This window comes from Cucumis melo, chromosome 6 (assembly GCF_025177605.1).
Source record: "Cucumis melo cultivar AY chromosome 6, USDA_Cmelo_AY_1.0, whole genome shotgun sequence".
Taxonomy (NCBI): domain Eukaryota; kingdom Viridiplantae; phylum Streptophyta; class Magnoliopsida; order Cucurbitales; family Cucurbitaceae; genus Cucumis; species Cucumis melo.
The window spans coordinates 27,970,030-27,995,254 of NC_066862.1; the positions used below are offsets into that span (position 1 = coordinate 27,970,030).

Genomic DNA, 25,225 nt, shown 5'->3' on the forward strand with positions numbered 1-25,225 from the left:
TGTTAATAATAAGACAAGCGTCCTTATGCTTTTAAAAATGTTGACTTTGTTTTTTTTATACTTTTAAGATATCGACTCATTTGATCTTTATTTGAAAGGTATTAGTATAAACTTGATATCTTGTAAATATTTTTGATAAAAATTCAAGGTTACATATTAAGAAACATAGTTAATGAAGTGTAAGACTAAAAATTCTATCGAAAAATGGATAAAAACGAGGATGCATGCACTAAAATGGTTGTTTTTAAAGGAACTAAAACCGAAATAGGTTTTTTCTTTTTTTTTTTGAAAGTATATGGATCAAAATAAAAAATGGTTGAAAGTACATATTTTGAATCTATATGGACAAAAATAAACTAAAATCATAATAATATAAACAAAATTAGTATCTTAACCTAAAACAAATCTAAAAGAGTATTTTAAGTAAGGAGTAAAGTTGTGAAAGTTGCGAAGGGCATGTTCGAGAAGTTGTGAACTTTTCAAACTCATAGTACTAGAAGTTAATAAGATAATGTTTTTAGTTGTAAGACTAAGATAAGTCCACAACTCTATACTTCCTAACTCCTTGACCCAAAAATCCTTAAAAAAATTTATGACACCTGTAGAGTCGTGAAGTCATGAGACTCACAATGTAAGATAATGTCTTTTAATCTTGAAAGCTAGAAACTTCTTGAACCAAACAAAGAGTAGAGTTCACAACTCTATACTACCATAGATCCAAACTTTTTAGGCCAGACACTTCATAAAACTCTACAGACAAAAATGTTATAGGAATCGATTTTGAAAAATCAACTTAAGTGCAATTTCAATAGTTACGTCATATATCTTCAACCAAAAGATCGGGAATTTGAATCTCGACGTGTAGATGACGAAGTCGAAAAAGAAACCCTAAGGGAGAGGGAGAGAGAGGTGATGAGATAGGAAAGAACTATTTAGAATGAGTACTTTGGAAATACTTTGGTTGGCATCACCAATGGGCTGGTTTGTCCTTGGTGGGCCGTGGACACGTCATCACCCTTGAACTCTTCTCTATTTGCATCTTCACCCCTAAATTTCTGCCTTCTTCCCCATTTCTCTCTCCTTTCTTCTCCCCCTCTTTCTCTCTCTACCGCTTCAATGGCGGTCAACGACCTCATATTTTATCGTCACACCTTCTGACACACACCTTCTTCTCACTCATTTTCCCACTCTACACTGCTTTTCCGATCGGAGTTCTTTGTGCTTGCCAACTGTTTCTTTAGGTTATGGGCATGATGGGTGGACGACAAAGGACTTACACCGCTAATTCCACTGATTATAAGCTTCTTGAAGAGATTGGTTATGGTGCTAGTGCTACTGTTTTTAGAGCGATCTATATTCCCTCAAATGAAGTCGTCGCCATCAAGTGTTTGGATCTTGATCGCTGCAATAGTAATCTTGTCAGTTTTGTGCTCTGAATTGTTGTTAATTAGCTTAATTCTTTTTTTTTTTTTTTTGTGTTTTCGTATTTGTTTACTTGACGTTTTCCGCTTGTTTGTTTAAGATCGGGGTTGAGTTGTTATTGATTTAGTTAGTTTGTGTTCAAGTGGGGATGAAGAGTTGCTTGCTGATTTTTAACCTCATGATAATAATTTGTTTTCTTTTACTAATTCAGCTTTATTTCGTCCTCTTTGTGATGTCGGATTTGTTAAATTTCCGTAATTTTGATCTTTTATGTTTGTTGGTGAAATTTCGGGGATACGAGCGTAATTGTTGGTTGAAGACGACTTTTGTGGTTTCCCTTGAGGTTAGATTATGTGTAAAAACTGAAGTGACTTTAGTATAGCTGTTTCTCGGTTCCATTATTATTATTTTTTATTTTTTGCTTTAAGAAATATTTAACCTGGAAACTTTAGTACTTCCCAAATCAGAAAGTTTGAAACTTTGTACTAGATCGAGATGAAGATTACTGCAGAAATGTATGCCATGAAAGTGGGATATGAATGGTGTCAGGAAAAGCTTGGCATGAGCCGTATCTCCATTTTTTATTAGGAGGTTCAAGGACAGAGTGATTTTGGCATGGGATTGGGGATGGAGATATGCTGAATGCTGGCTTTATTTATTGGCCGAGCCTGAAAGAAATCCTAGATGCTAGAAACCTAGTCAATATGTTATGGTAATACCATATTAAATAGAACAAACCATCTCCCTTGTGTTATTTTATAACGAAAAAAGTTATGAAAATTCCTCCTAGCTTTTTCATTTGTTCATAAGATCGGAATTGTTGGTACAAAAAAAGAAAAAGAAAAGGACGGAAAAAGAGCTCCCATTAATCTGTCTAGAACCCAGGTATGTTCAATAACCCTCCGAAGTTTTTCTCAAAGTGACAAGTCAGTAGAGTAATCAATGCACTGATAGGTGGTCTTCATTTCCATCTTTTGGATCGTGATCTACCTTTTTGAGTTGTAATGGTAAAGATATGTGTGGTCTTCTTTTCATATCATCATTGGCAGCTACTAGAGATTCCTTATATGCGTGCCGTCCTCTCTCTATGCATGCATGCGTGAAAGAGGAGTTTTAACAAAAAGAGAATTTCAAGAAGGAAGGGATTAGGAATCCAGTTTGAAAACAAAGAACTTTATGGAAATTTCGCTTGTTCCAAGAGGGCCCCTTAAAGATTTTAGTACTCACGATTTGTATCTTTAAATGCTGGCTCAGTTCTTTTGCTTGATACTATAACAACGCTAAGTTAGTGACTCGTAATTATGTCTTATCATCACAGAGGATCTTCTGTTTTGACAGGATGATATACGGAGGGAGGCTCAAACGATGAGTTTGATAGATCATCCAAACCTTGTAAGGGCTTATTGTTCATTTGTTGTTGAACGAAACCTTTGGGTTGTCATGCCATTCATGGCAGAGGGTTCTTGTTTGCACCTAATGAAGACAGCATACTCAGATGGCTTTGAAGAGGTTGCTATTGGTTCTATTCTGAAAGAGACTCTTAAAGCTTTGGAGTACCTTCATCGTCAAGGACACATACATCGGGATGTGAAGGTCTAGTAACTCCTTTCACTTTAATCTTTGGTTTTGTCCCCTTTCTCCATTTAATGAGAAGGCTCTTATTTTGTTATCTTTTAATATTTGTTTTTGCAGGCTGGAAACATACTACTTGATAGTAATGGGTCTGTGAAGCTTGCTGATTTTGGTGTTTCAGCTTGCATGTTTGATACAGGCGATAGACAGCGCTCCAGAAATACCTTTGTGGGAACTCCATGCTGGTAAGATTTATTTTTTAAAAGAATACTTTTCAAGCCACTCGTGTTTTTGATAACCAAGTATTTACCACCAACAATCACATTTGACCAATTTAACTTTTCTATTAGGATGGCACCAGAGGTATTGCAACCAGGAACAGGATATAATTCCAAGTGAGTTTGTTTGTTATAGACTTCAGATCAGATTATCATACAATTTCTAGGTTTACTTTCACAATGACAATCTTTTTTTTTTCCATCTTTATTGTTGTTGAGTGCATACAATAGAGTTCTAGATCCCTAGTATCTTCAGGCTTTGAGCATGATGCTGTTTGTTTCATTTTCAGCTATTGCATGGCTCCCCAATTCCCATTGTGAGAAGTAACTATTTTTGAAGTTAGTAGTGTGTGTGTGTGTGAAGAAACAAATTTCATGAATAAAACAAAAAGTTACAGCCAACCAACGTTACCTAAACTGTAAGAGCGTGTTTGGTATTTAAGAACAAAATTTGCGGCTGGGCATGTGATCCCTGGAATAGAACATTGTTGGTTGGTATTTGTGAATGAGATTTTTAAACGATCATTTGTTTATTGCCTAAAATATAACAATATTTTTATTTAGTAAATTATTTGCATAAAGGTAAGTTAGATTTCTTAGCAATGTTTGTTGAACACATTACCTATAAAGAATTTGAAATTAACTATTTTTTATTATGAAATGAATAATTAACACCGAATGAATTAATTAAACTAAATGGTTTTTGCTTCAATTATTTTTGGTTTGTTTAATTTTGGATGCCAATGCTGAATGGTAACATGGGTGTAGGATGCCGTTTCTCCTCCCTTCACCAGGGATAGCCAAATTCTCTCAAAGAATAGGAAGGCCTCTCATTAATTCCTTTCATCCTTGTGTGCAGGGCTGATATTTGGTCCTTTGGTATTACAGCTTTGGAGTTGGCTCATGGTCATGCACCATTTTCAAAATATCCTCCAATGAAGGTATGTTGACTTGCAAATAACTGCGCTTTATTCATGATATGTTCATTCCACATCTGACAGTTTCATTTTATTTTTTGTACCCTTTGCCCTTGTTTTCTCAATAGGTGCTTCTTATGACCATACAAAATGCTCCTCCTGGGCTGGATTATGATAGAGATAAACGGTTCTCTAAGGTATAGGTGTTTCGTTGGTTTTTTTCCCTCATGACTGAAGTTTCTGAATGAACTACTCAGTTATATTATTATGCAAAATGCCGTTACATATTGATGACAAGTTTGTACTTACAAAAAATGTTGCTTTGGTTTGAGTTCCCCTGTATGTTCTATTGAGCCTGGGAATTTGCTGGCCCGTTTTAGGTAGGGTTCCCATCCCAGTGGTGCCAACATTTCTAATATAGCGTTAACTACCGTGTTCTAAAGCTTAAGCATTTCTTAATGGTTTAAGACTTAGATCAAACCCGGCCCACAGTCAAAAATTTGGTTCTATCTCCCTGTCATTCGTAGCTTTGATTCATCCTACATATTTATATGTACCTAGTCTATTTCAAGTTACTGTTTATTCATTGTTTATATGATCAATAATAGCTTTATTTTTCATTGAATGGCAATTTGCTGGACCAAGTCCATGAATTGTACTTTGTAAATATTTAATAGATGTATTCTAATTAGAGGATTTCCAGTTGTAATCAGTCTTTTAAAGAAATGGTTGCAATGTGTCTGGTGAAAGATCAAACCAAGAGACCAACAGCTGAGAAACTTCTAAAGCACTCCTTTTTCAAGAATGCTAAGCCTCCAGAGGTTTCTTTGAAGAAACTATTCGCTAATTTGCCTCCTCTTTCACATCGTGTAAAGGACCTGCAGGTGACCTCTCCACTGCTTTACAACAAACATGTCATGACTTCATTAATCTGATGTGTTGTATGATATTCCAGCTTAAAGATGCTGCCCAGCTAGCCTTAAAGAAAATGCCTTCAGCGGAGCAAGAAGCATTGTCACAGGTTGGAAATATTTCTTAAAGCCATTTATCCACTCTTGTTCATTTGATAGTACACATTTTCCATGAATTTTTTTGGTGAGGTCTTTCTTCTCATTTTTAACTCAAAGTCTGTCGTATATAATTGGGTTTTCGCAAGGTTTTATAGAAAGTGTTGAATTGTCTCTGCAAGGCAATTGAAGGACCCTTTATTATCTCTTTCTTTTGTCCGTACATGGTGTGATGTAGCTTAAGAGACAAAAGGAGAACTCCTACTGTTATTGGGGGGGGGGGGGGGGGGGGGGTTTGGGGATTTTTCTTCTTTTAACAATTTTTCTTTTTCTGTGAACTCTTCTTTACTGGGTGTATTGTATCTTGCTTTCACCAGAGTGAGTACCAGCGAGGAGTAAGTGCGTGGAACTTTGATGTTGAAGATTTGAAAGCCCAAGCTTCCCTGGTAAGTGTCAATTTTCCATACTGCTCTATTGACCATAGTAAAATTTCACTTGATTATGTTTCTGTTATTTGGTCAGATTCTATCCTTAATTTTTATATGTATGGATAGGTGAATGATGATATGGCAGAGATGAAGGAAGAGGAGGAGAATATAAATTCTTGTAGTGTTAAGGTCAGAGTTTTACTAACTCCAACTTTTTCCTTCTACAAGTTCATTAATTATTCAACCGGTTTTGGTGTACTCATTTGTAGTCTTTGTAATTGTCAGGATGCCTTCTATCCTCGATCTATTTTGAAGAATTTCAATTCGTGTAATGAATCATCTCAGGATGAACATGGAGTAGGAGCAAGTGGTCAGGGATTGTCACAAGTAGAGTGCTTGAACAAAAGGGGAAACTTTGTGGAAAGTGATGCTCTGAAAGCGGGGTTGCAAGAAAAAACTGGAAAGAGAAATGGAACTAGCACCGAAGCAGAAGCCTCTACCTCTGGCCAAGACATTGTACAAGGCAAGACCAAAACCCAAGTGCCAAAAGGTCGTCAAACTCAAAGTGGTCCACTTTTACCTGGCATTGTGCTCAGTCATTCTTTATCAGAAAGAGTGCGAGGCTCTGAGAGGTTTGTTCTTTTTCATGGTTTCATATTTATAAGTCTCATCATTTGCTGGATTGCTTCTTGAGATGATGCTAGTATGGGGAGTTATTTTTATATGTATGGATAGGTGAATGATGATAAGACAAGCCCTCAGAAGGAAACCATATTCATTCAAGGGAAGGGGCTACAGTTGTGCAAAATAGAACCTATAGAACCTGTAGTTTTATCTGTTGTCCCTTCCTGCTATGTATCAGCCTCACATCCATCCTCCCAGTTCTGGCCCAATTAATCCCTTGTGGTTAACGGTATTAAAATGGGAGGAAGATCTAATTTTTGTGACAAATCAATTGAACTAGACCTTGAGTACAATTTGAGTTCAAGAAACAAGGTTGGGTGTAGTAGTGGGACAATAAAATTTTACCTGATAATCCAAACCAAAGCTTGTGTGGAACAAGAAGAGATTGAAGAACTAACCGCTATTTACTTGAATCATGCTGCCGTTTATATTTAGCTGGTTTAATGCTATGACAGTAGCAATAATATTTTTGTGATATTGCTGATTGTTAGGTTTGATTCTGAAATTCAACCATCAGCTGAAAAAAATCGTCGAGAAGCACGGCAAGCTCCAAGCTTCAGTGGTCCACTAATGCTGCCAAACCGCGCCTCAGCAAACAGCCTATCAGCACCCATAAAACCTTCTGGAGGTAATGAGGTCATAGCTGTTAAGTAATAGCTGTGTTCAATACCTCATATTTAATTTTTAATTGACACTCAATGTCAAATCTATTAATTATTCAATCCAGTTCTTTTTTAAAGAAACAGATCCTTTTGACTAAGGATCATCCAACTGATTCATTGATGAAGTCATTTTGTAGTCGACAACCTGTTTTCAGGTCAATCATATAAATTCTGGGCGAATCAGTCAAAAGAAAACTGCAACATGAGAATACAATGATACTTACTTTTATATGTAATGGAAATAATTATTCACCTTCTTTTACTCTGATAATTAAGAAACTGGTGTACTTCTTCAGCCCCCTTTTTCATAAATGTTCTTTTTTTATGAAATTTATTTAATATTGTGCTGTCTCTTTGTTTTGATCTGAATCGATTTGAGGTTGTTGTTGCATTACTGTGGAGGTTCTTTTCTCGGTGATTGTTAGTAGAACTCCTTTTAATATGGTGAGCATGGGACCTCGCCTGTGTGGAATATTGCTGCTTGTCATGCTTTTGCAACATAATTTTCCTCAATGATAGGGATCTCATGTTTTTCAATGGTGTTTATTAAATGGTAGAAATTGGTCGAAGGACAGAAAGTGTCATTACTGGATGTTAGGCTCATTATCGGAGCATGACTATCTAATTATATGAACTCTAGAAGAAGTCAACTATATGGAGAGAGCCTACAAACTTAAATTCATGTTACGGTGTTTAGAATATTAAACCGATTTCAATGTCTTGCTCAAGCCCCAGCATTCAAGCTTTTGCTTGATAGTGGCCAAATTGTATTTCCTGCTTGTGAGTTTTTCTGGCTATAATTTCTTTTTATTACTCTCTCTACAGGGTTTAGAGATTCAATTGACGACAAATCCAAAGCTAATCTTGTACAAATTAAGGGACGTTTTTCAGTGACATCAGAGAACCTAGATCTCGTAAAGGTAAGGCTATAAGAGCATTTAATCTCTTATGTAAACTGACTGGAACTAACTTGAAAGCTGGTTTAGGATATTCCATTGAGCACAGTTTCACGTCGGTCTTCACAGGTTCGTTATCATTCCTTGCTAATGACCATTTGTGGGCTTGTTGATGTCCATTTTCTTATTTCTGTTACTTTGATGTGTGTTCAGAACTCTCCTCTACGAAAGTCAGCTAGTGTTGGTGATTGGATTTTCGATTCCAAGCAGGTTAGTAAGATGTCCCTGTTTTCTTTTTTCTTATTATGATTACTAAAATTAAAAAATTACTCTAGACAAATTATTTTATATCACGACCTAGGAGTATCATATATCAATGCACTTGTTTCCTGGATAGCTGTTTATATAAATTTTTTTCCCTTGCTTTTTTTGGTTGCTTTGAAGATCTGTCACAAGGTATATAAACGTTGTTTAATATTTAGTGATTAGAGTATGTTTGGTCATTTGATTCAAAAGGGAAAAAACTTTATTTTGTATGCTTCCTTTATGAATCACAACCAGCTATAGGTGGAGTTATGTTTTTGTGGCGGTCATCAAATGAGTTAACCTTTGTCTATCTGTGTGATAAGATATTATGTTTCTGTTCTCAGTCTGTCAGCCAACCCCCTAAGGAGGCTTCCAACACAAACGTTCCCACATCAATTCTTCTGCCTCATCTTCAGAATCTTTTCCATCAGACATCGATTCAACAGGTAGAAACCTTAAGGCTTTGGTTGACTTTTGTACTCAACATCAACTTTCTTTTTCTTTTGGGTGTCAAATTCAGTCGTTAAGAAACAAGCTTTTCTTGTGGTTTTAGGATCTTATAGTGAACTTGTTGAATAGCTTACAAACAGCAGACGTGGTTGATGGTAAGTAAAAAAGGTATTATATGATGGGTGATGTTTTATTTTATATGGTTTTCTGCCTAACTTGTGACTCTTTTCCTCCCTGAAATACAAGCTACTCAAAATGGAAAGTTACCTCCATTGCCCCGAAGCTCAGAGAATAATGGAAGTGTAAGCAATCAATATACAATTTTTATACCTTCAGTTATGGACTTTGTTCTTTTACCTTCTTGCTCATGTTGTTTTGTTATGTGATTGGTGGAAGCAGTTGCTCTAACAATCTTACCTGAACAAGATCAGTTGTCTGTCTTCCTAGATTTTTTTTTGCTCAATTTTCTAATTTATATAGATATGTCTCTTGCTGAGTTTCCATAGATTCATTTTTAGATTCTGTTTGAACTGGTTGAATATTATGTGAGTGATTTGGGGATGCGAGAATGTGACAGTTAAGCAATTTTATAAGTTACATTAATATGCTTTTATAAATCTGACAACTGACAACCTCAATTCGATTAAAACTGCAGAAAGTAAAAATGAATTTGTAAAACTATGACTTCTAGAAATTTATCTTCCTTCTCAAATATTCTTAGCTCAGATTAACAATTTTCTGTCCTTCATTGGAAAGGGATGCAATTGCAAGTAGATAGGTGAGGGTATAAAAAGCCTCACCTTTCTGATATGTAGAGATCCTCCTTTTGGCAGGCTGAAACAGCGGCAGTTGAGAGAGAGCGTTTACTTCTGCGGAAAGTCTCTGAACTTCAAGCTAGGTGGGTTTGGTTTTGTAGAATTTTCTTGTGCATATTTTTCCAATTTTTCCTTGAACTAACAAAATGTTATAGATGTATATATTTCACTGTGATCCTTGTTTTCTTTCCAGAATGACGCATTTGACTTACGAATTGACCGCCGAAAAGTTGAAATACATTCAAGTGAGTTGTCCAAGCTTTTACATGTCATACGATGACTACTACGACATCTTGTTTCCTTTCCTCACAAACAGATTTCTAAACCAAAGTTGAAACTCAGTATCAACTTTGAGTATTTAGAGCATGTTCACGAGTGATTTTGAAATGATCACATTCACTTATGTGAAGTTCAAAATCAAACTAATGTGTATTTCTAATCCTTGGTAATGTTCCATATTTCTCATTAGGCTAATGCTAGATAGTATCTTAGTTGGAAAAAAAACTCTCTTTAGAGAAGTCCCACAGTTGTTTCCATAAAGAAAAGTTAATTTTTAAATTTTTTATAAACGATTTTCACATGATTGAATACACTTCGAATGATTCTATCAAGACATGTTTAGAAGTTATTTTGAACATGACAAAAATGATTTTCAAAATTACCATATAGATGTCTACTGATTTTCAATTTTGGGCTTACAGTTACAAGAGCAGTTTAACTCGGCATCTGGTCAGGAAGAAAATGAGATCAAAAGGGAAGAAAATGTCTAAAAAGGCACGGTGACCCGTGCTACGATTACTGTAAAGTACGCGCACTATATACATCTGGGAGAGAAATAATTATGCAGTGAAATTGTTTTTAGGAGAATGTGTATTGTTGGCGTGTTAATAGCTCTGTTGTTGAGGCGAAGCCAACAACCATTTTTCTCAAATCTCCCATTCACCATCTTCATTTGGTTCTTCAGAGTTGGATCAGTTGAGATCCTGAGTGGCAAATCAGCTCCATAAACTTCCATTTTCCCTCAGTAAGCCCTCAAATTTTATCTTATTATTGTCTGGATGGCCATGAGATGGAAAACAAGGAGAAAAAAAAAAAAAAAAAAAGAACAAGAAGAAGAAGAAGAAAAAGCACTTAGAAAAAGCTTTATTTGTGAAATTGGCCTCCTACATTTATATTTATTTGTTCATATGTAATAATAATGAATTATTATTTTATGTCCAAGGACCCAAAACAAGAAGCTTGCAAAAGCAGGCTGACTTGGGGCTTTTTTTCCCCCCCTCTTTAATCCCCCTTTCCTTTCTGTTTTTATATCCAACCCTATATTCCTCTTTATCTATTTTTGAGATCATCAAAAGTGGTTGTTTTATACAAGAAGTTTAGAGCGGATGCATCCCACCAATAATATGTTAGATTTTAAATGGTTCATAATGTAAACATCCATGGTTTCTGCCCTTTCATTTTGGTCCCACCTGTGTGTTTTTCCCTCCTGTTTACAATATGGTGCGAAATAGAATTTCCAGCCTTGAGCTATATGCTTATTTTGCTGGGTGAAATGTACTTTTGAACTTGAACTTAGATTTTATTTGATTTTTGAGTTCTCAAAACTACTTGACTATGCTTGAGATTTGAAGTTAGTATTTCTGTGATACATTGAAGTTTATAAAATAACATATTTGGCTCATGAGAATTCATTTTTTTTGTTGGTTTTTATTTGAAAATAACATATATCAACACTCTTCTATCGAAAAACATTATGTGAAGCATACAGTTTTAATCGAACTTTTAAAACGAAAGAATCAATTTAGAGATTAATAAAATTGACTATCGATTTTTTGATACATTTCAAAATCTCAACTGGAAGTTTAAATTGATTTGCTTTGCGGATCAATAAGAGATTAATTAATAAAATTATAATACAAATTTAATAATGGGAGTAAATGATCATATGCCATCTGATCTATGAGCAATTTCGTCTCTCAAGACAACCATTTTAGTCTATTATTAACTTGCCCGATGTTAAAATTGGGACTGCAAATTGAATTCATTCCTCTCTAAATCTCTCATTAGCTGCATGACTTGCATTGACCCGAAGATCAATTTACAATACTTGAAAGTGTTAGTCCTTGGATTAAAAGATTGACATGGTATGACTAAGAACTATTTTCGATCCTCCCTTTGATGTCAATGAACAAATGTAGCTAGGAAAAAAATTATTAGCATGAGAGTTATATTAATACAAACATATGAGGGGATCTGTCATTGAAATTGATGTGGATGGATTCTCATATTAGGCCAAATTTATGGTCAATCAAAACTCGTTCCCCTCTAAGAACAAAGTTCTACATTCAAAATATTTCCAAAAAGCTTCAATTATAATCATCGAACTGGCTAATTAGCCTTGTAAGAAAAAGGAAAGATGACTAATTAATCTAAACTTAGCTTTTAAATCAATACTAACAAAATTATACAATTATATAATCAGAAACGTAACAGAATCAATGGTGTGACAAGTTCAAGCGTTTAGTATCCATTTAGGAATCAAACTGCTTCTTCTGAATCCTAACAAGTATAAATGTTTCAAGAATAAGATACATGGCCCATGGAAATACAAGGTCATGTGATATTAGCTTAGCAATAGCCTATTGGTTGAGGAGGGAATTAGATAACATTAACTGAATTTAATTTTTCTTGAAATGAACTTTATAACTAGTTAACCCTTGATATTGATTTTCTTATAGGAAAAGGGCTCAATAAACTCATCTTGAAACAGTAATCTAGTGCAACAGCAGCACAAATAAATATGTAAAGGTTTTCAGATACATACACAGCTGCATCAATAACATGTGAAGAGAAACTCTCAGCACTCAACTCCAAAGGGACTCCACCATCTAGTGTTGCAAGACCTGCATTTATCCACAATATAACACTTCATCAATCCTCGCTGTGTTTAAATAGATTTGATTTTTTTTATAAGTATTTTATTTAAATCAACAGTTTGGAGAATGGAGATCGAATCATCGATCTATGAGATGGTAATTGATATCTTTACTCTGATTGGCCAAATAAATCAATTATTTAGACCCTATTTGGTGATCATTTGGGTTTTGGAAATCAAATCTATTGCCTCACAATTTCTAATAACGGTTTTCGTTTTTCTTTTAAGTAAAAGATTTGAATTCCGAGTCAAATTCCAAAAAGAAAAACATGTATTTAAAGACTATTTTTGTCAAGGTTTTGAATCTTAATTAGCTTGATTGTTGAAAACAATGATAAAAAATATATAATAAAGCAAGAATTCAGAGGGGATGAAGGAGTGCTCATAGGCTTAATTTTTAAAAATTAAAAACCAAAAGACAGCTATTTTCGGTACCTTTAACGAAGCCAAAAGCGGCAGATGTTCCAGTCTTGAGTTGGATATTATCCAAGTCTCTCCTTATCGTGTATCGGAAAGTAACTCCAAACAAGGCACAGCTAATAAATGTGATAGCTGTAGGGAGTAGAAGCTGAGAAGTGCTGTTCACTTGATTAAGAAAGATTGGCAGTCCTGCAAGTGTGCCAACAATGGCTGATATGGAGGCTACTTTTACAGACTCAAATCTCTCTTCATCTCTATCAAGTCCTCCGTCTTCTCCATCTCTTATAGCATTTCCACCCTCACTTTGTGCGAGAGAGCGCTCGGCCTCCTCAATCATCCCTCTTGCCTCCAATATCTCCTTTTGACATTCTTCAATCTTGAATAAGAAAAATGACCCACATGTTAGTGTTATGTTGTTGACATCAATACTATTGTTATTTTGAAACAACATGCACAATTGGCTTCAATAAGTGAAGGATTTTAGTTGCTACTCAGCCCCATTGGTTATACAACAATTCAAAATGATCCAGTAAGGAGGATTACTAGGCTACGCCTTCCCTAAATGAAAGGATTTTAAAAAGTGACTCAATTTTATACTGCATCAAATGAAGTAAAGTTGATCATTTATTTTTTCTCTAATCAACCCCAATAGCAATTTGCTGTAATAATTGTTAACAAAGGCACATTTAGAACTTTAAGGGCTTAAAATAAATTTTCTAAGCACTTCAAAAAGCAATCCAAATAGGTTGCACTTCATCAGATAGCTTCCACGAGTACAAGCAAGGATTCCCATTTCACTAATTACAATTCTACACAGCCTCAAAGAGAAGAAACTTGCAAAATGCACACTCTAGAGCATCCTCAATTTCTTGGTTTGAATTCAAACAGATTCAACAAGAGTATGAGTTGCAATAAATTGATTAACAGACCTCTGAAGCTTTGTTTTCCTCACAGGGAAACAGCAAAAGTTTGGGTAAAAAATTAATTAAACAAACCGTGAGCTGGTTAATAAATATAATCCTTGAATCCTAGAGCACCCTTGATCTCTTGGTGTGCATTAAGATATATAATGAAAGAATGAAGAAAAGCTTTATTGCACAACAGAAGTATCTAAAAGATCAACAAACCTCGGATGCTCTATTTTCAAGCTGGCTAACATAATCCTTGAATCGTTTGAGCTCAAGTTCCTGTTTCTCAATCTCAGCAAGCTGTTTTTTCGCGATTTCAACTCTCATCGACGCCTTCTCCAAGCCATCGAGCAAACTCCTATTCTCTTCCCTATTCAAAAGCTCCTCAACTTGCTCACCAACCATGCTGGACAGAGCATTCTTCAAATTGAAATCGTTTTGAGCTTGATCGTTGGATTCCGAGGTACATTTCAGGATTTTGAGACGCGGTGTCGAGAAACCTAAACGTTTGTGGCAGATTTTGGTGGAGGAAGGGTGGGATTTGAGAAAGTTTGTGGAGATTGGGGGGAGATGAATTGGATTTGAAGAAGAAAGAAATGAATGTTTGATTGTTGCAGCCATTCTCTTCCTCTTTTTTTGGCTCTGCAAATGAAAAAGAAAGAAAGAAAGATATCTCTTTTTTTCACTCCACAAATTTGTGAAACTTTGTGGACTATAATATCTATCTATGTGTGTGTTTTGTAATTATATATATATATATATATATATATCCATTAGTATCTCGAGCACTTTACGCATACAACTCGACTAACTTTATAAGAAAACTCGTAAAAAAACTTAAGAATTTTGTACTCTAACTCGTATCATCATGAGTCAAAGTTACAAAACTATTCTTAATTTTTTTTTCTTTTTATCTTCTCCTTCTCAATTTTCTTTCGTCCATTTATGTGTAAAATTGTAGTGATATCGTTGCTAAACATTGAAATGTTACTCGAATGTTAGATGAAGTAGAGATCAAAAGGAGTGAGATTGAGTCGAGATAATAGAGGAAATTGAAAAAAATAGGTGGCTAAGAGAGTGAGAAGAGCAAAACAAATAATTAAGTTATTTTTATTTGGAAACTAAGTTATAAGATGACATTTTTATATATATAGGGAGACTTGCAAAATTAGTAAGACAAAATTACAAGAATAGTGTCATATCACTGTATTCTCTGAATTGCAATAGTAATGAATTTAAAGGTAAATAGCCCCCGATATCATTAATTACTTGTCATATTTATTATATTCACAATGCTAAATATTTTTGTCATATTTTTGTCATTTGATGTTGAGATCTCTGTTACATTCAATCCTTCACTTACAATATATAGTAATTACAATAGATAACAATTTACAAAGATAGATTTTGACATATTTTGCTATATATGTTTTTTAATTTATATTTGCAACTATCCCTCCACCATATCTACATCGTGTAATTAAATGGTTTAAATTGAAACTAATCTAAATATTTAAATTTAAGATTTATTAAATTTAAAATTGAAGGTAAGTCAAAATTTAAAACCGAAAAAAAAAAATGTTAGTATGAATGGAAATGATATTTTAACCCAAAAATAATACTAAAACCCTAAACCAAAGTCATCTTCTTCCTCACTACGCTCAACTCATACAGTGAGAATTGACTAAACTGATCTCCTCTGCTCTTCCAACAATGGCTATTCCCTCTTCTTTCGCCATTACTGCTCCATTCATTTCTTCTTCCAAGCTTCACCCCATTTCCAAATCCCTTTCCTTCTCCACCCCATTTCCCAAATCCCTCTCCTTCTCTACCCCATTTCCCAAATCCTCTTCTTTAAGAACCCTATTACCCATTTCCTCCTCTAACCCCTCAAATCCTTCTCCCATTGACTCCTCAGACTCCTTCGCCGCCACTTTACCCGCCGCCAATCGCACATTGAAGTCCCGTCTCCGTAATGGCGACACCCTCTACGGCCTTTTCCTCCTCTCCTTCTCCCCTTCTCTCGCCGAGATCGCGGGATTTGCCGGCTACGACTTTGTCGTCGTTGACATGGAGCACGGCTACGGCGGAATCTCTGACGCTCTCCCTTGTCTCCACGCTCTCGCCGCCACACAAACTCCAGCCATTCTCCGGATCCCAGAGAATTCTGCGACCTGGGCCAAAAAAGCTCTAGATTTAGGCCCTCAAGGGATCATGTTTCCGATGATTGATTCCTCTAAAGAAGCGAAAAAGGCTGTTTCATATTGCAGATTCCCACCCGCCGGAGTCCGAGGATCGGCCCATCCGGTGGTTAGAGCGTCAAAATACGGTATTGACGAAGGCTATTTAACTTATTACGAGGACGAATTGCTGATTATGTGTCAAGTGGAATCGGAGCAAGCAGTGAAGAAGATAGATGAGATAATGGAAGTTGATGGGGTTGATTGTATTCAAATGGGGCCATTGGATATGAGTGGAAGCATGGGATATCTATGGGATCCTGGTCATAAGAAGGTGAAGGAGGTGATGAGAAAAGCAGAAATGGCTGTTTTGGAGAGCCAAATTGAAAATGGTCAAAAGGGTTCGTTCCTGTGTGGTTTCTCAATGCCTCATGATGGGCCAATTGACATGAAAAGGCGTGGATATCAGATGATTTCTGGAGCTGTTGATTTGGGTTTGTTTCGTAGTGCTGCTGTTGAGGATGTAAGGAAGTTTAGAATGAGTGAAATGGATAGCTCTGAGGACGAAGATCAACCTCTCACTCACAAGGAAGAGGATGAAGAAGATAAGTATTGGAGTGAATGAAACCACTTTTTTGTTTTCCCTTTCTTTGACAATCCTTGATGTTTTTTTATGATCTTTTTAGTTCGAGTACATAGTATAAAGCTTTGAGTTGAATTTCTTGATGGGTATATTATGAATTATGCTCGTATGTAAGAATATATGTCTTTTCTAATCTGTTCAGTTTCTGTATGTACAGACATTTTCAGTTTTACTTTTTCTGGTCTGCTGAAACTTCGCCTCATAGCTAGCTTTCGACTTCTCTATGCATTTGCCATTTAGTTGTACATCTTCATCTTGTTATAGAATTGGTAATCATGGACTGAAATTAGTACTGTATTCTATAACAAGGCCATGTGAAAGGAGACAGGTTGGCTTTGATTGCTCTCTGTTTTCATTGGTCAGGATCACGTGCCATGATTGGTCCATGTTTGTTACTTTTCCCCATCTTATCCCTCTGAAATAAAAAATATAGAGCAATCTAGGAGTTTGAGAATGGGGGCATATAAGTAAAATCCGCTTTGAGTTTCTGCCCTTTTGCACCTCCTATGTTTGCTGCCTTACTTTACAGCAGCAAGGTGTAATTTGAAAACATACCCTTTTATTAAAAGGGTCCTCTTTGGCTCTCAAGAGTCAGGTTGATTTGAGAAAAGGGAAAGACGAAAAGAAAGTGGAGGTGGTGGATTTGAGATATTGAGACAAAGCTAAGCTATTATGGAAATTCTCAAGAGCTCTAGATTTGGGTTTGTTCTTCAACTTGTGCTGTTATTGCAGATCCATAATGTAATCTGTTATCAATACAAAGTTGGAGATTTGGATGCTTGGGGTCTTCCCTCTTCAGAAAATTCAAAGATCTACATGTATTGGTCTAAATATCACTCTATCAAGATTGGTGATTCTCTCAGTAAGTGCTTCTCCCTTTTTCTACTTCCTTCTCTCCTTCCATAAACTTTCATTTCTGATTTTCATGGCGGCTTGCAGTGTTCTTGTACCCACCAAGCCAAGATTCAGTGATTCAAGTTACAAAAGAATCTTACAACAGTTGTAACCTCAAGGATCCAATCTTGTTCATGAAAGATGGCAACTCTCTTTTCAATATTACTGATTATGGGGATTTGTTCTTCACAAGTGGAGTTGCTGGTCATTGTGAGAAGAATCAAAAACTCCATATTTCTGTTCTTTCTGGAAATGGTTCTTCTGCAAGTGCTCCTTCTTCCGATGGTGCACTTCCTGAGATTTCTCCCTCTTACCCCACAGTTTTTGGTGGAATCCCAGCAGCTCCAAATGCCAATTCTAGTTCTTCATCTTCCTCTTTGCCTACAAAAAGCCTTCATCTTCCTTCTGCTTTCATTGCTGCAGCTTTTTCTGGACTTGTGGCTTTGATTGCTTGAGTTCAATATTGAGGTCTAGGGAATTCTTTTTCACAATCATTATCATTATACTGTTGTTTTCAGATGAAATTTGAATACCAATGATGTTTAAAATATAAATTACACTTTTGCTTTGGAGTGTGTAAGTTTTGCATTCTTTGATGGTGCTTTCTTTGAAAAGATGGTTATTTTTAAGTTGTAAAACACATTCTCACGCCGCCCCGTAAATTTGGTCGTGGCATGTCTAACTTTCATATGCTAGCCAGCTATGCTATATGCCCAAATGTGGATCTCAACTTCCTCTCCATCACAATTTGATTTAACCGACACATAAAGGCTAATTATATTATATTCATAAACATAAATAATTGTATAAGATTGTAACGGGGTCGGGGTGGGGTGATATTTGCTTATGACGGTTGAGTCGGTAATAATTATAAAAAAGTAATCAAAATTCTTAACAAGAAATGCGAGTATTTTCGCATTTTGATGAAAAATGTAAATTGATACAAATTTGGTTGAACCAACAAACTAAACAGAGTTGGTTTTTCTTTATCTGTCCAATCCAGCTCTTTTATTCAAGTTGTCGAACAATTAAATAAATAGTCAATTATGATTGTGTGTTTGCACTCGAATCACGCACAGCTCTTGTCATTGCAAGTTTGGCCTTGGCCCATGTTTCTTGGTTTGGTTTGTTTCTCAAACTTATAAAACTCTTTATATATTAGTATAGTGTCAAACTTACACGAGAATACATAATTCTTAATTCTTGAAGTTGTCGAATAAGACTATTTATTATATATATTTTCTAATAGTCGCATGTGATTACAAGAATGATTTTTAACACTATTACCTTTGAACGACAAATTGAACGTAGCTCTTAAATTTTTTAATCGCTGTATTTATCAACTCAATTGGTTGACCTAGAACTCACTTGACTTTTTCATTTTCATTTGTAGTTGGAAAGAGATCAAATAACTCTCATTAAGTAATTTTAATATTTCTTTTGATATACTTTGTTTTAGTTAAATGATCCTTTGGTTCTTCCTAAATGAAACATAATTTCAAAGCTATATAAATGGTTGAAAGGCACAAAAGAAATATATAAAAAGAACAAAGGGTCGTTTAGCTAAAGAGGTATGATTAAATTTAAGTTAAAGATAAAACGTTAAATTTGGATAGATCCACTCTTCAAATGTAATCTTAGCCATTTAAGTGACGGATCACATCACAAAATTCTCTAATCTTATTGACATCTACTTCTCATTTCACCTTACTTTGTTAGGTGTAAACATTGGAACATACAGACACCATTAAAAAAATAATAAAAATAATAAAGAAAGAAAAATCATACAATCGCAAATAAAACTACAATAAGATGATACAGAAGAGGTAAAAAGGCTCATATAGTTCTAAAGGTTAGAGTGGATTTGATTCAGTTAACCGTGTCAATTCCTACTGCAATTGCTTTATCAGGGGTACCTGCTGCTGCTGCTGAATATGGGACCTCAGGAATTGTAGGGTCCCCTCCATATGGTGGCTTTGATTCTGATACTGCAAAGGGACTCCTCATTTGGGCAGCCCCAGAATCAATTTCCATGGAAGCCCTTGGAGGAGACGACGGTTGAACCTCCACATTTGGATATGCAGCCTTGAACCTTGCTCTTAGCCCTTCATCAACCAATCGCACTCCACTCAATTGATTACCAAGAGATATCCACCTGAAGAATTCGAACCAGAAACAATATTTACCATCACTTTACTTAAGTATGGTATCCATATGGATACCGATACGACATGATATGAACTAGGTGAGACATCATATATATTATATACAAGAAAAGTCACAGCCAACAAGTTTTCACATTTATATGGTTTAGAAAATGAAGTTGAGACGTTTCAATCTCAAGCTTTACTTCTTGTCCAACATTATTATGGGTCTACGTAGTATACTTAACAAGTGTTCACCGCGTGTGTAACAAGACTTGTATTTATCCGATACATGTTCAACAAGTGCCAGAGTGTCCAACATGAGTCAAACACAAATGTAATAATAGCCAAACTAAAGCGTCATTGTAGCTTAGCTTAACATAAAGCCACCATTTTGAATGCATTTTTTAAATGTGAACAAGTACTTTCAGAATTATCGGTTTCTTGTGTACATCATCAGTTTTTTTAGAACATAATGCATTTAGTTGCAAACTTGCAACGGTTTCATCTCTTGAAAAATACTCATTTGAAGTGTTTATGAAAGGAAAAATATGGTAACTATAATACAAGTGAAACATACCCTGCATGAGTGTTATGCATCCGAGCAAACAATTCTAGCTTTCTTGTTCTTGGACTTATCCTCTCAAGCAAAGGGTACATCTGCAATGACATGTAACTATAGAGTATAAAACCTGAATTTCTCATCCATCGAACAGAGGAAAAAACTTTGACAAATTATCACTGCTCCTGTAGGCAACATACGAGAGCCAGGAGACAATTTTGTGTAACCCCATCGCTCACCATTGTCCGGACTAATATTTTGTCCAACAAAATTCCAAGTGAACTTTAGGAGAAAAAACAGATGGAGAGATTTTGCAAGAGATCGATATACGAACCTCATCTGGTTTGCGGCTTGTTTCTCGAACCTCAGCAACTACAACATCTGTATCAATATTCCTGTTAACTTCTGGGTTTCCCTTTATTCCGACAAGGCAATGCTCCTTACTATGATTGAGCCAGTGGCCTGTCCGCCCTGTTCTAATAATTCTTTGAAGTTGATTTGTTTTAACCCATATTAGCTCCTCAACACGCTTGTATCCCCATAGTTCTAGACTGCAAAGGCAAAGCAATATGCTTGTGATCCCAAATTTACAAGTTCGGCACATTATTAAGTTCTCAGCAACAAATTAATGATTGTTAAGAAAAACACATTTTTTAAATATATATTGCACAAGATCGATGTCCCCAAAGGAACTGTAGAACATAACACACCATTCTCTTCCAAGTTCCATTGCACGTCCAGTAACCCAAAGAAAAATCAAACCATCAGTCTGAAGTGCAGGAACATTAAGATTGCGCATTTCATCATCAGCCATTGTCCCATAAGGCAATTCCATATGAATATCCCACGGTGGATCAGCCATAATCACTCCAAATTGCCCCAAAATATCCATTCTAAAATTACGAATATCACAGTTAATCCATTGTGGTTCACCAAGTTCCACCTCTGAACAATATTCAGCTCGCTGAGGCTTTAGTGATTTGGGAGGAGGAATGGATCCCGCTCCCATCAGCATAGGTGGTACATCTTGAATAGGATCAAGCTCATAATGAACATACTTGCATGTCTGGCAAAAATGCAACATAGCATTATCATCAACTCATTGATCAATGAAACTCTCTGTCTTCAAATATTGTGTGTGTATGTGTTTGTGTTGAGGGAAGGATTGCCCAAGATAAAAAGAAATTAGTATTGATATTTCATTACCATTCAATCCAATTGATATTTCATTAACATTCAGTCCTCATGAAATAAATATTACCTTCATGTGACGACAAGTATCAAGAAATGAGCAGTCACCCAGATTGATGTCTGTATGTGGAGCAATTATTCGCCGAAAATGAACCTGCAAAGTATTTAGGAAACAATTCAAAAGACTAATCTATGCATTTATGATGAGTAGAACAATGTCAAACATTTTAACGCTGAACTAAGTTGGAGAATTTCTACTTGAACAAGGACAAATATGTTCTTTGTAAATTCTGAGGTTACTTTTTCTTAAATATGGAGACAAGATAGAATTACAGGCAATGCGTTTTTCTCTCTTCTTTTCTTTTTTTTTTTTTTTTAAAAAAAGGTGATAAAAGTACTGATACAATTAAATTTACCAAAACTCATTAGCTGTTCATTGGTGATTTAACAAGATAGTGTAGAAAGGACCTGGGTGCAATCTCCCATAATGGCATTTTCTCTCCAATTAATATTGATTTCTATTTTTCGGATCGGACCTTCTAAGAATTTCAAGACAAGTGAGGAAGTGTTCAAAGTATTGATAAAATTAAATTTGTTACAACCTATTAGCATAAGCCTTTGTGTTGATGGGTGATTTAACCAAAAGCACCTATTGATAGCTCAAGAAATAGATGCATAGTCCAGGAGGAATGGGTAGTAGAAGTTTTTTTTTAAACAATTTCATAGATAAATGAAATAGTTATGGAAAGGAATCCCGATTCCTATAAGTGAACTACAAAAGATTCTCCGGTTCAAAATAAAATAAAAAGGTAGTAGAGAAATGGGAGTTCATTGTTTGAAAATCTGAGTGTGGAGGTGGAGATGTGAATTTTTTAGGCAGGACCTAGACAAGTAACTGTATTAAATTGAATATTATTTCATCGTCAATCATCTAGAAAAGAAAAAGAAATTGGAAGTAACATCACTTTGTCCGAGAAGTAACATCCTGGAGGCAACATAAGTAAATGGAGAGAGATGGTCATCAGTCGAGGTTTGCGATGAATTTCAAAAATGACCAAAATTGTTCTCCCTGTGCAGGAAAAGACTAAAAAATTTCTAGGAGGTAGGAGACAATAGTGAAGGAATTCCATGGCCAATTCAAGTAGTTGGTCGCATCATTCAAAGGAGAATTGGAGTTTATTTCAAAGAGTCAGTTTGTTGATGGGCATAAAAAGCAGATTTAAGTTGAACCGCATATGTTTCATCCGACCAGGCTTACAGGTGCAAGTTCATTTTTTCCCCCATCAAGGGGAAATGAAGGTCAAATCAACTCAGGTCAACTAACATAAATAATATGTGATTTAAGTGGGGTGGGGGGGTGATCTGATAGGAAATCTAAAAGGATGATATAAACAATCTAGGGGTGGATTTTGGAATTTCAAATCACAGAACTGGGATACAAATCGCTCCTATTTGTTTCCCTTTCAATGCTAGTCAAATGCAAACTAGTCATGCAATCCACTTTCATCAATTAATGAAAACAACAAAGATGTAAACTACTATCCTAATGATCAAATTCATTTCTTAATAAAAACAAATAATAATAAGCAGAACCAGTTTTTACACCATCAATTTGAGAATAAATATCGGAGAAACTCCACCCTGAACCAAGAACTCGGAATTGTGGAAACATGTGAGTATATATTATACGGAAAGGTTAGTACAAACCTTCTCGCATGCGATAAACGAGCCAGATTGACGCCGGCAGTCCTCTTTTGTCAAGGATGAGCAGTATTCCTTCAGTTGTGAACCACCTTTAGTTTTAAACTGGAGCAAAAGTTAAGAATTTGTGAAGATTTAATACAAGGAAACTCCTCAAATGTGCTTAACAAGCACCTTATCTGTGCTTAAAACCGAGTACTTTTACCACAGAAGTTCAGAAACGTTCCTAATGAAAAAACACGACAGAAACATAATAAAATTTGAATCTATGTCAAATAAATGAAGTGATTCGCCTAGATTTAGGTCAGGCCATTCAAGCAACCTACATGAACCATTGACTTCTCTAACTTAAAGAGTAGAAACATAGCAAAATAGAAATGGAGCCAAGATTTGCATCATACTTTTAAAGCAACCTATATAGTATACCTTTGCAGCGACAGCAGTTTCCCGGGCAGTTGGCCGGTGAATGAGGTCCAAAAGCTCCTCTCCAGTCTTAGACTTTTGCAATTCTCTGAAAGACTTCTTGCTCAACAAGGCCTCGAGATCCTTCATGTCATCCTCTTCAGTTCTAGGCTTCTGCGGCATTGAATTGGGGCCAGCCATTGGCACATTTGGCCCCATCAATGGCCTGTGCAATGGTGGAAGTCCCATCCCTCTAGGCATCCCCATCATCCCCATCATCCTAGGCGCACCCCTTCCCCCTGCCATTGCACCGCCGGGTCCACTTCCCGGAAACATGGGTGTCAGTCCCTGTATATTGGGGTCTCCAGGCCCCATCCACATCTCCGGTATCGGCCTCGGCATTGGCCCTCCCATCCCAAACACTCCGCCATTAACATCCACGCCACCACCACTCACCACTTGCTGATTCTGATTGTGGCTCGAATTACCCTCTCCCAAACTTGATTCCTGCAACTGAAAGTTTGCACTTTCAGGCAGTTCCTTCATAAGCCGAGTTCGATCAATCCCTAATACCATCACTCTCGATTTCCCACTCACCACAAACTCCTCCAACTCAACCCCACCACTATCCTCCGCCATCGACCTCAAAGCCATCTCCACCGCCAGTATCGCACCGGAATCGCCCCCTACTTCCCGCAACGCCGCCTTCTCCGCCGATGTAGCCTTCTGATCATTCTCCAATTTCCTCAACACCGTCGACGAATCAATCGTTGTAAAAGGCACCCGTTCAAGTAAACAAACCGCCACCATCGACCGCACAACCGACAAAGGGCTTCCACTATCATCCATCGAAAACTTCCCCCCGTCCGGCTGGCGAGCTCGCTTACGATCAGAATTGGATTCCGAATACGCCTTCGCATTTTGATTCTTCTGAATCGTGGGTTTTGCTTCTCCTGACGGTAGAAGATTAGGGCGGGATTTGTGGGGCAGAGAGTTAGTAGTCAATAAAGGATATTTAGAGGGTTTGTTCTTGAGTTCAGGGAGAACGGGTGTAGGAGTAAAAGGACGGCCATTGAAGGAGGAAACAACCTTGAGAGAAAGGTCGAGAGAAGAGACGATATCAGGAACAAGAGATTCAAGAGAAGAAAGAAGCTCCAACTGGCTTGAGTGCTGGGCAAGAATGCGAGCTTCGAGTTCTTGACGCTTATCTTTGATGCTCGCTATGATTTCTTCAGTGGTTTCTTGAGTTTCCATTGTTCCTCAGCTCCGAACTCGAATGGACGACCAATTACCAAACCCGAAGGAGAAGAAAATATACTATGAAATTTGGTTCTTTTTTCTTTTCCCGGCGGGGGAGACGGAGGGCAAAAAATAAAAAATAAAATAGTTATTTGAATATATATGTGTGTGAGTATATATATATAAATTTGATGAAATAAATAATTTCTTCTCCAAACTATTTTGAAAAATATTGAGCTTAATTAAGTTTTTTTTATAGTCGGGGAAATTATTATTTTCCTTCTTTTACTCGAGATTTCAAAACGTTACGATTTTACCTTTTCTTTGTAACTCTGGTGTTTTCTTTCGTTTGATGTCTAGCTTTTTAATTTACTTTTTAAATTTTTTATTTTCTTTAGAAAATGATAACTTACATTTAATTGGCTCGTTTAATCGATATAGTCAAGCTCAACTTAAATTTTCATATAATAGTTCAAATCTTAGATGAAGCCAACAAAAACGGCGTCTTAGATCCACGAACTTGAGTTTTAACCAAGTTGTGCTAACTCAATCCAATGGTAGTGTCTATT

At 36.2% G+C, this 25,225-nt stretch overlaps 5 protein-coding genes across 11 annotated transcripts; 3 read left to right on the plus strand and 2 right to left on the minus strand.

Moving 5' to 3' along the window:
* The first annotated feature begins 1,042 nt into the window (after positions 1-1,042).
* On the plus strand, positions 1,043-10,773 carry LOC103490706 (uncharacterized). 7 transcript variants are annotated; one of them, XM_008450345.3, is made up of 21 exons: positions 1,043-1,418; positions 2,761-3,015; positions 3,115-3,239; positions 3,345-3,389; positions 4,132-4,213; positions 4,318-4,386; positions 4,903-5,073; positions 5,145-5,210; positions 5,574-5,642; positions 5,751-5,813; positions 5,910-6,256; positions 6,800-6,936; positions 7,796-7,890; positions 7,957-7,995; positions 8,080-8,136; positions 8,517-8,618; positions 8,726-8,777; positions 8,869-8,924; positions 9,438-9,520; positions 9,631-9,682; positions 10,139-10,773. In XM_008450345.3, exons 1-21 carry the CDS (start codon positions 1,245-1,247, stop codon positions 10,205-10,207), a joined length of 2,208 nt encoding a protein of 735 aa, XP_008448567.1. In that variant the 5' UTR covers positions 1,043-1,244; the 3' UTR covers positions 10,208-10,773. The 7 variants fall into 7 exon arrangements, with proteins under 7 accessions (XP_008448567.1, XP_008448568.1, XP_050942342.1 ...); XM_008450346.3 differs by having other exon boundaries at positions 1,044-1,418; positions 9,456-9,520; XM_051086385.1 differs by lacking the exon at positions 1,043-1,418 and adding an exon at positions 1,627-1,765 and having other exon boundaries at positions 5,970-6,256.
* A 1,168-nt stretch (positions 10,774-11,941) lies between these two features.
* LOC103490708 (uncharacterized) lies at positions 11,942-14,483 on the minus strand. The gene is made up of 3 exons (XM_008450348.3): positions 13,920-14,483; positions 12,808-13,168; positions 11,942-12,340 (listed from the first exon to the last, which is right to left on the minus strand). The coding sequence occupies exons 1-3, from the start codon at positions 14,319-14,321 to the stop codon at positions 12,144-12,146; spliced, it is 960 nt and encodes a 319-aa protein (XP_008448570.1). The 5' UTR covers positions 14,322-14,483; the 3' UTR covers positions 11,942-12,143.
* Positions 14,484-15,413: 930 nt separating this feature from the next.
* On the plus strand, positions 15,414-16,695 carry LOC103490709 (uncharacterized). The gene has a single exon (XM_008450349.3). The coding sequence runs from the start codon at positions 15,414-15,416 to the stop codon at positions 16,503-16,505; it is 1,092 nt and encodes a 363-aa protein (XP_008448571.1). The 3' UTR covers positions 16,506-16,695.
* A 500-nt stretch (positions 16,696-17,195) lies between these two features.
* Positions 17,196-17,997, plus strand: LOC103490710 (stellacyanin). The gene is made up of 2 exons (XM_008450351.3): positions 17,196-17,385; positions 17,463-17,997. Exons 1-2 carry the CDS (start codon positions 17,196-17,198, stop codon positions 17,870-17,872), a joined length of 600 nt encoding a protein of 199 aa, XP_008448573.2. The 3' UTR covers positions 17,873-17,997.
* A 1,008-nt stretch (positions 17,998-19,005) lies between these two features.
* Positions 19,006-24,816, minus strand: LOC103490711 (N6-adenosine-methyltransferase MT-A70-like). Its single transcript, XM_008450352.3, has 7 exons — positions 23,442-24,816; positions 23,022-23,120; positions 21,385-21,468; positions 20,834-21,189; positions 20,458-20,674; positions 20,142-20,221; positions 19,006-19,572 (listed from the first exon to the last, which is right to left on the minus strand). Exons 1-7 carry the CDS (start codon positions 24,669-24,671, stop codon positions 19,287-19,289), a joined length of 2,352 nt encoding a protein of 783 aa, XP_008448574.2. The 5' UTR covers positions 24,672-24,816; the 3' UTR covers positions 19,006-19,286.
* Positions 24,817-25,225: the final 409 nt, after the last annotated feature.

What these genes read in the sequence shown, in the direction of transcription:
- LOC103490710 (XM_008450351.3), top strand. Translation starts at nt 17,196, where the DNA reads ATGGAAATTCTCAAGAGCTCTAGATTTGGGTTTGTTCTTCAACTTGTG. An exon ending in CAAGATTGGTGATTCTCTCA is followed by an intron (nt 17,386 to 17,462) that starts GTAAGTGCTTCT and finishes GGCGGCTTGCAG; the next exon opens with TGTTCTTGTACCCACCAAGC.
- LOC103490709 (XM_008450349.3), top strand. Translation starts at nt 15,414, where the DNA reads ATGGCTATTCCCTCTTCTTTCGCCATTACTGCTCCATTCATTTCTTCT.
- LOC103490711 (XM_008450352.3), bottom strand. Translation starts at nt 24,671, where the DNA reads ATGGAAACTCAAGAAACCACTGAAGAAATCATAGCGAGCATCAAAGAT. An exon ending in CGTTTATCGCATGCGAGAAG is followed by an intron (nt 21,469 to 23,021) that starts GTTTGTACTAAC and finishes AATACTTTGCAG; the next exon opens with GTTCATTTTCGGCGAATAAT. An exon ending in CAAGCCGCAAACCAGATGAG is followed by an intron (nt 20,222 to 20,457) that starts GTTCGTATATCG and finishes ATGTCATTGCAG; the next exon opens with ATGTACCCTTTGCTTGAGAG.
- LOC103490708 (XM_008450348.3), bottom strand. Translation starts at nt 14,321, where the DNA reads ATGGCTGCAACAATCAAACATTCATTTCTTTCTTCTTCAAATCCAATT. An exon ending in TTGAAAATAGAGCATCCGAG is followed by an intron (nt 13,169 to 13,919) that starts GTTTGTTGATCT and finishes TTCTTATTCAAG; the next exon opens with ATTGAAGAATGTCAAAAGGA. An exon ending in CGCTTTTGGCTTCGTTAAAG is followed by an intron (nt 12,341 to 12,807) that starts GTACCGAAAATA and finishes GGATAAATGCAG; the next exon opens with GTCTTGCAACACTAGATGGT.
- LOC103490706 (XM_008450345.3), top strand. Translation starts at nt 1,245, where the DNA reads ATGGGCATGATGGGTGGACGACAAAGGACTTACACCGCTAATTCCACT. An exon ending in ATCGTGTAAAGGACCTGCAG is followed by an intron (nt 5,074 to 5,144) that starts GTGACCTCTCCA and finishes ATGATATTCCAG; the next exon opens with CTTAAAGATGCTGCCCAGCT. An exon ending in TAAATTCTTGTAGTGTTAAG is followed by an intron (nt 5,814 to 5,909) that starts GTCAGAGTTTTA and finishes TGTAATTGTCAG; the next exon opens with GATGCCTTCTATCCTCGATC.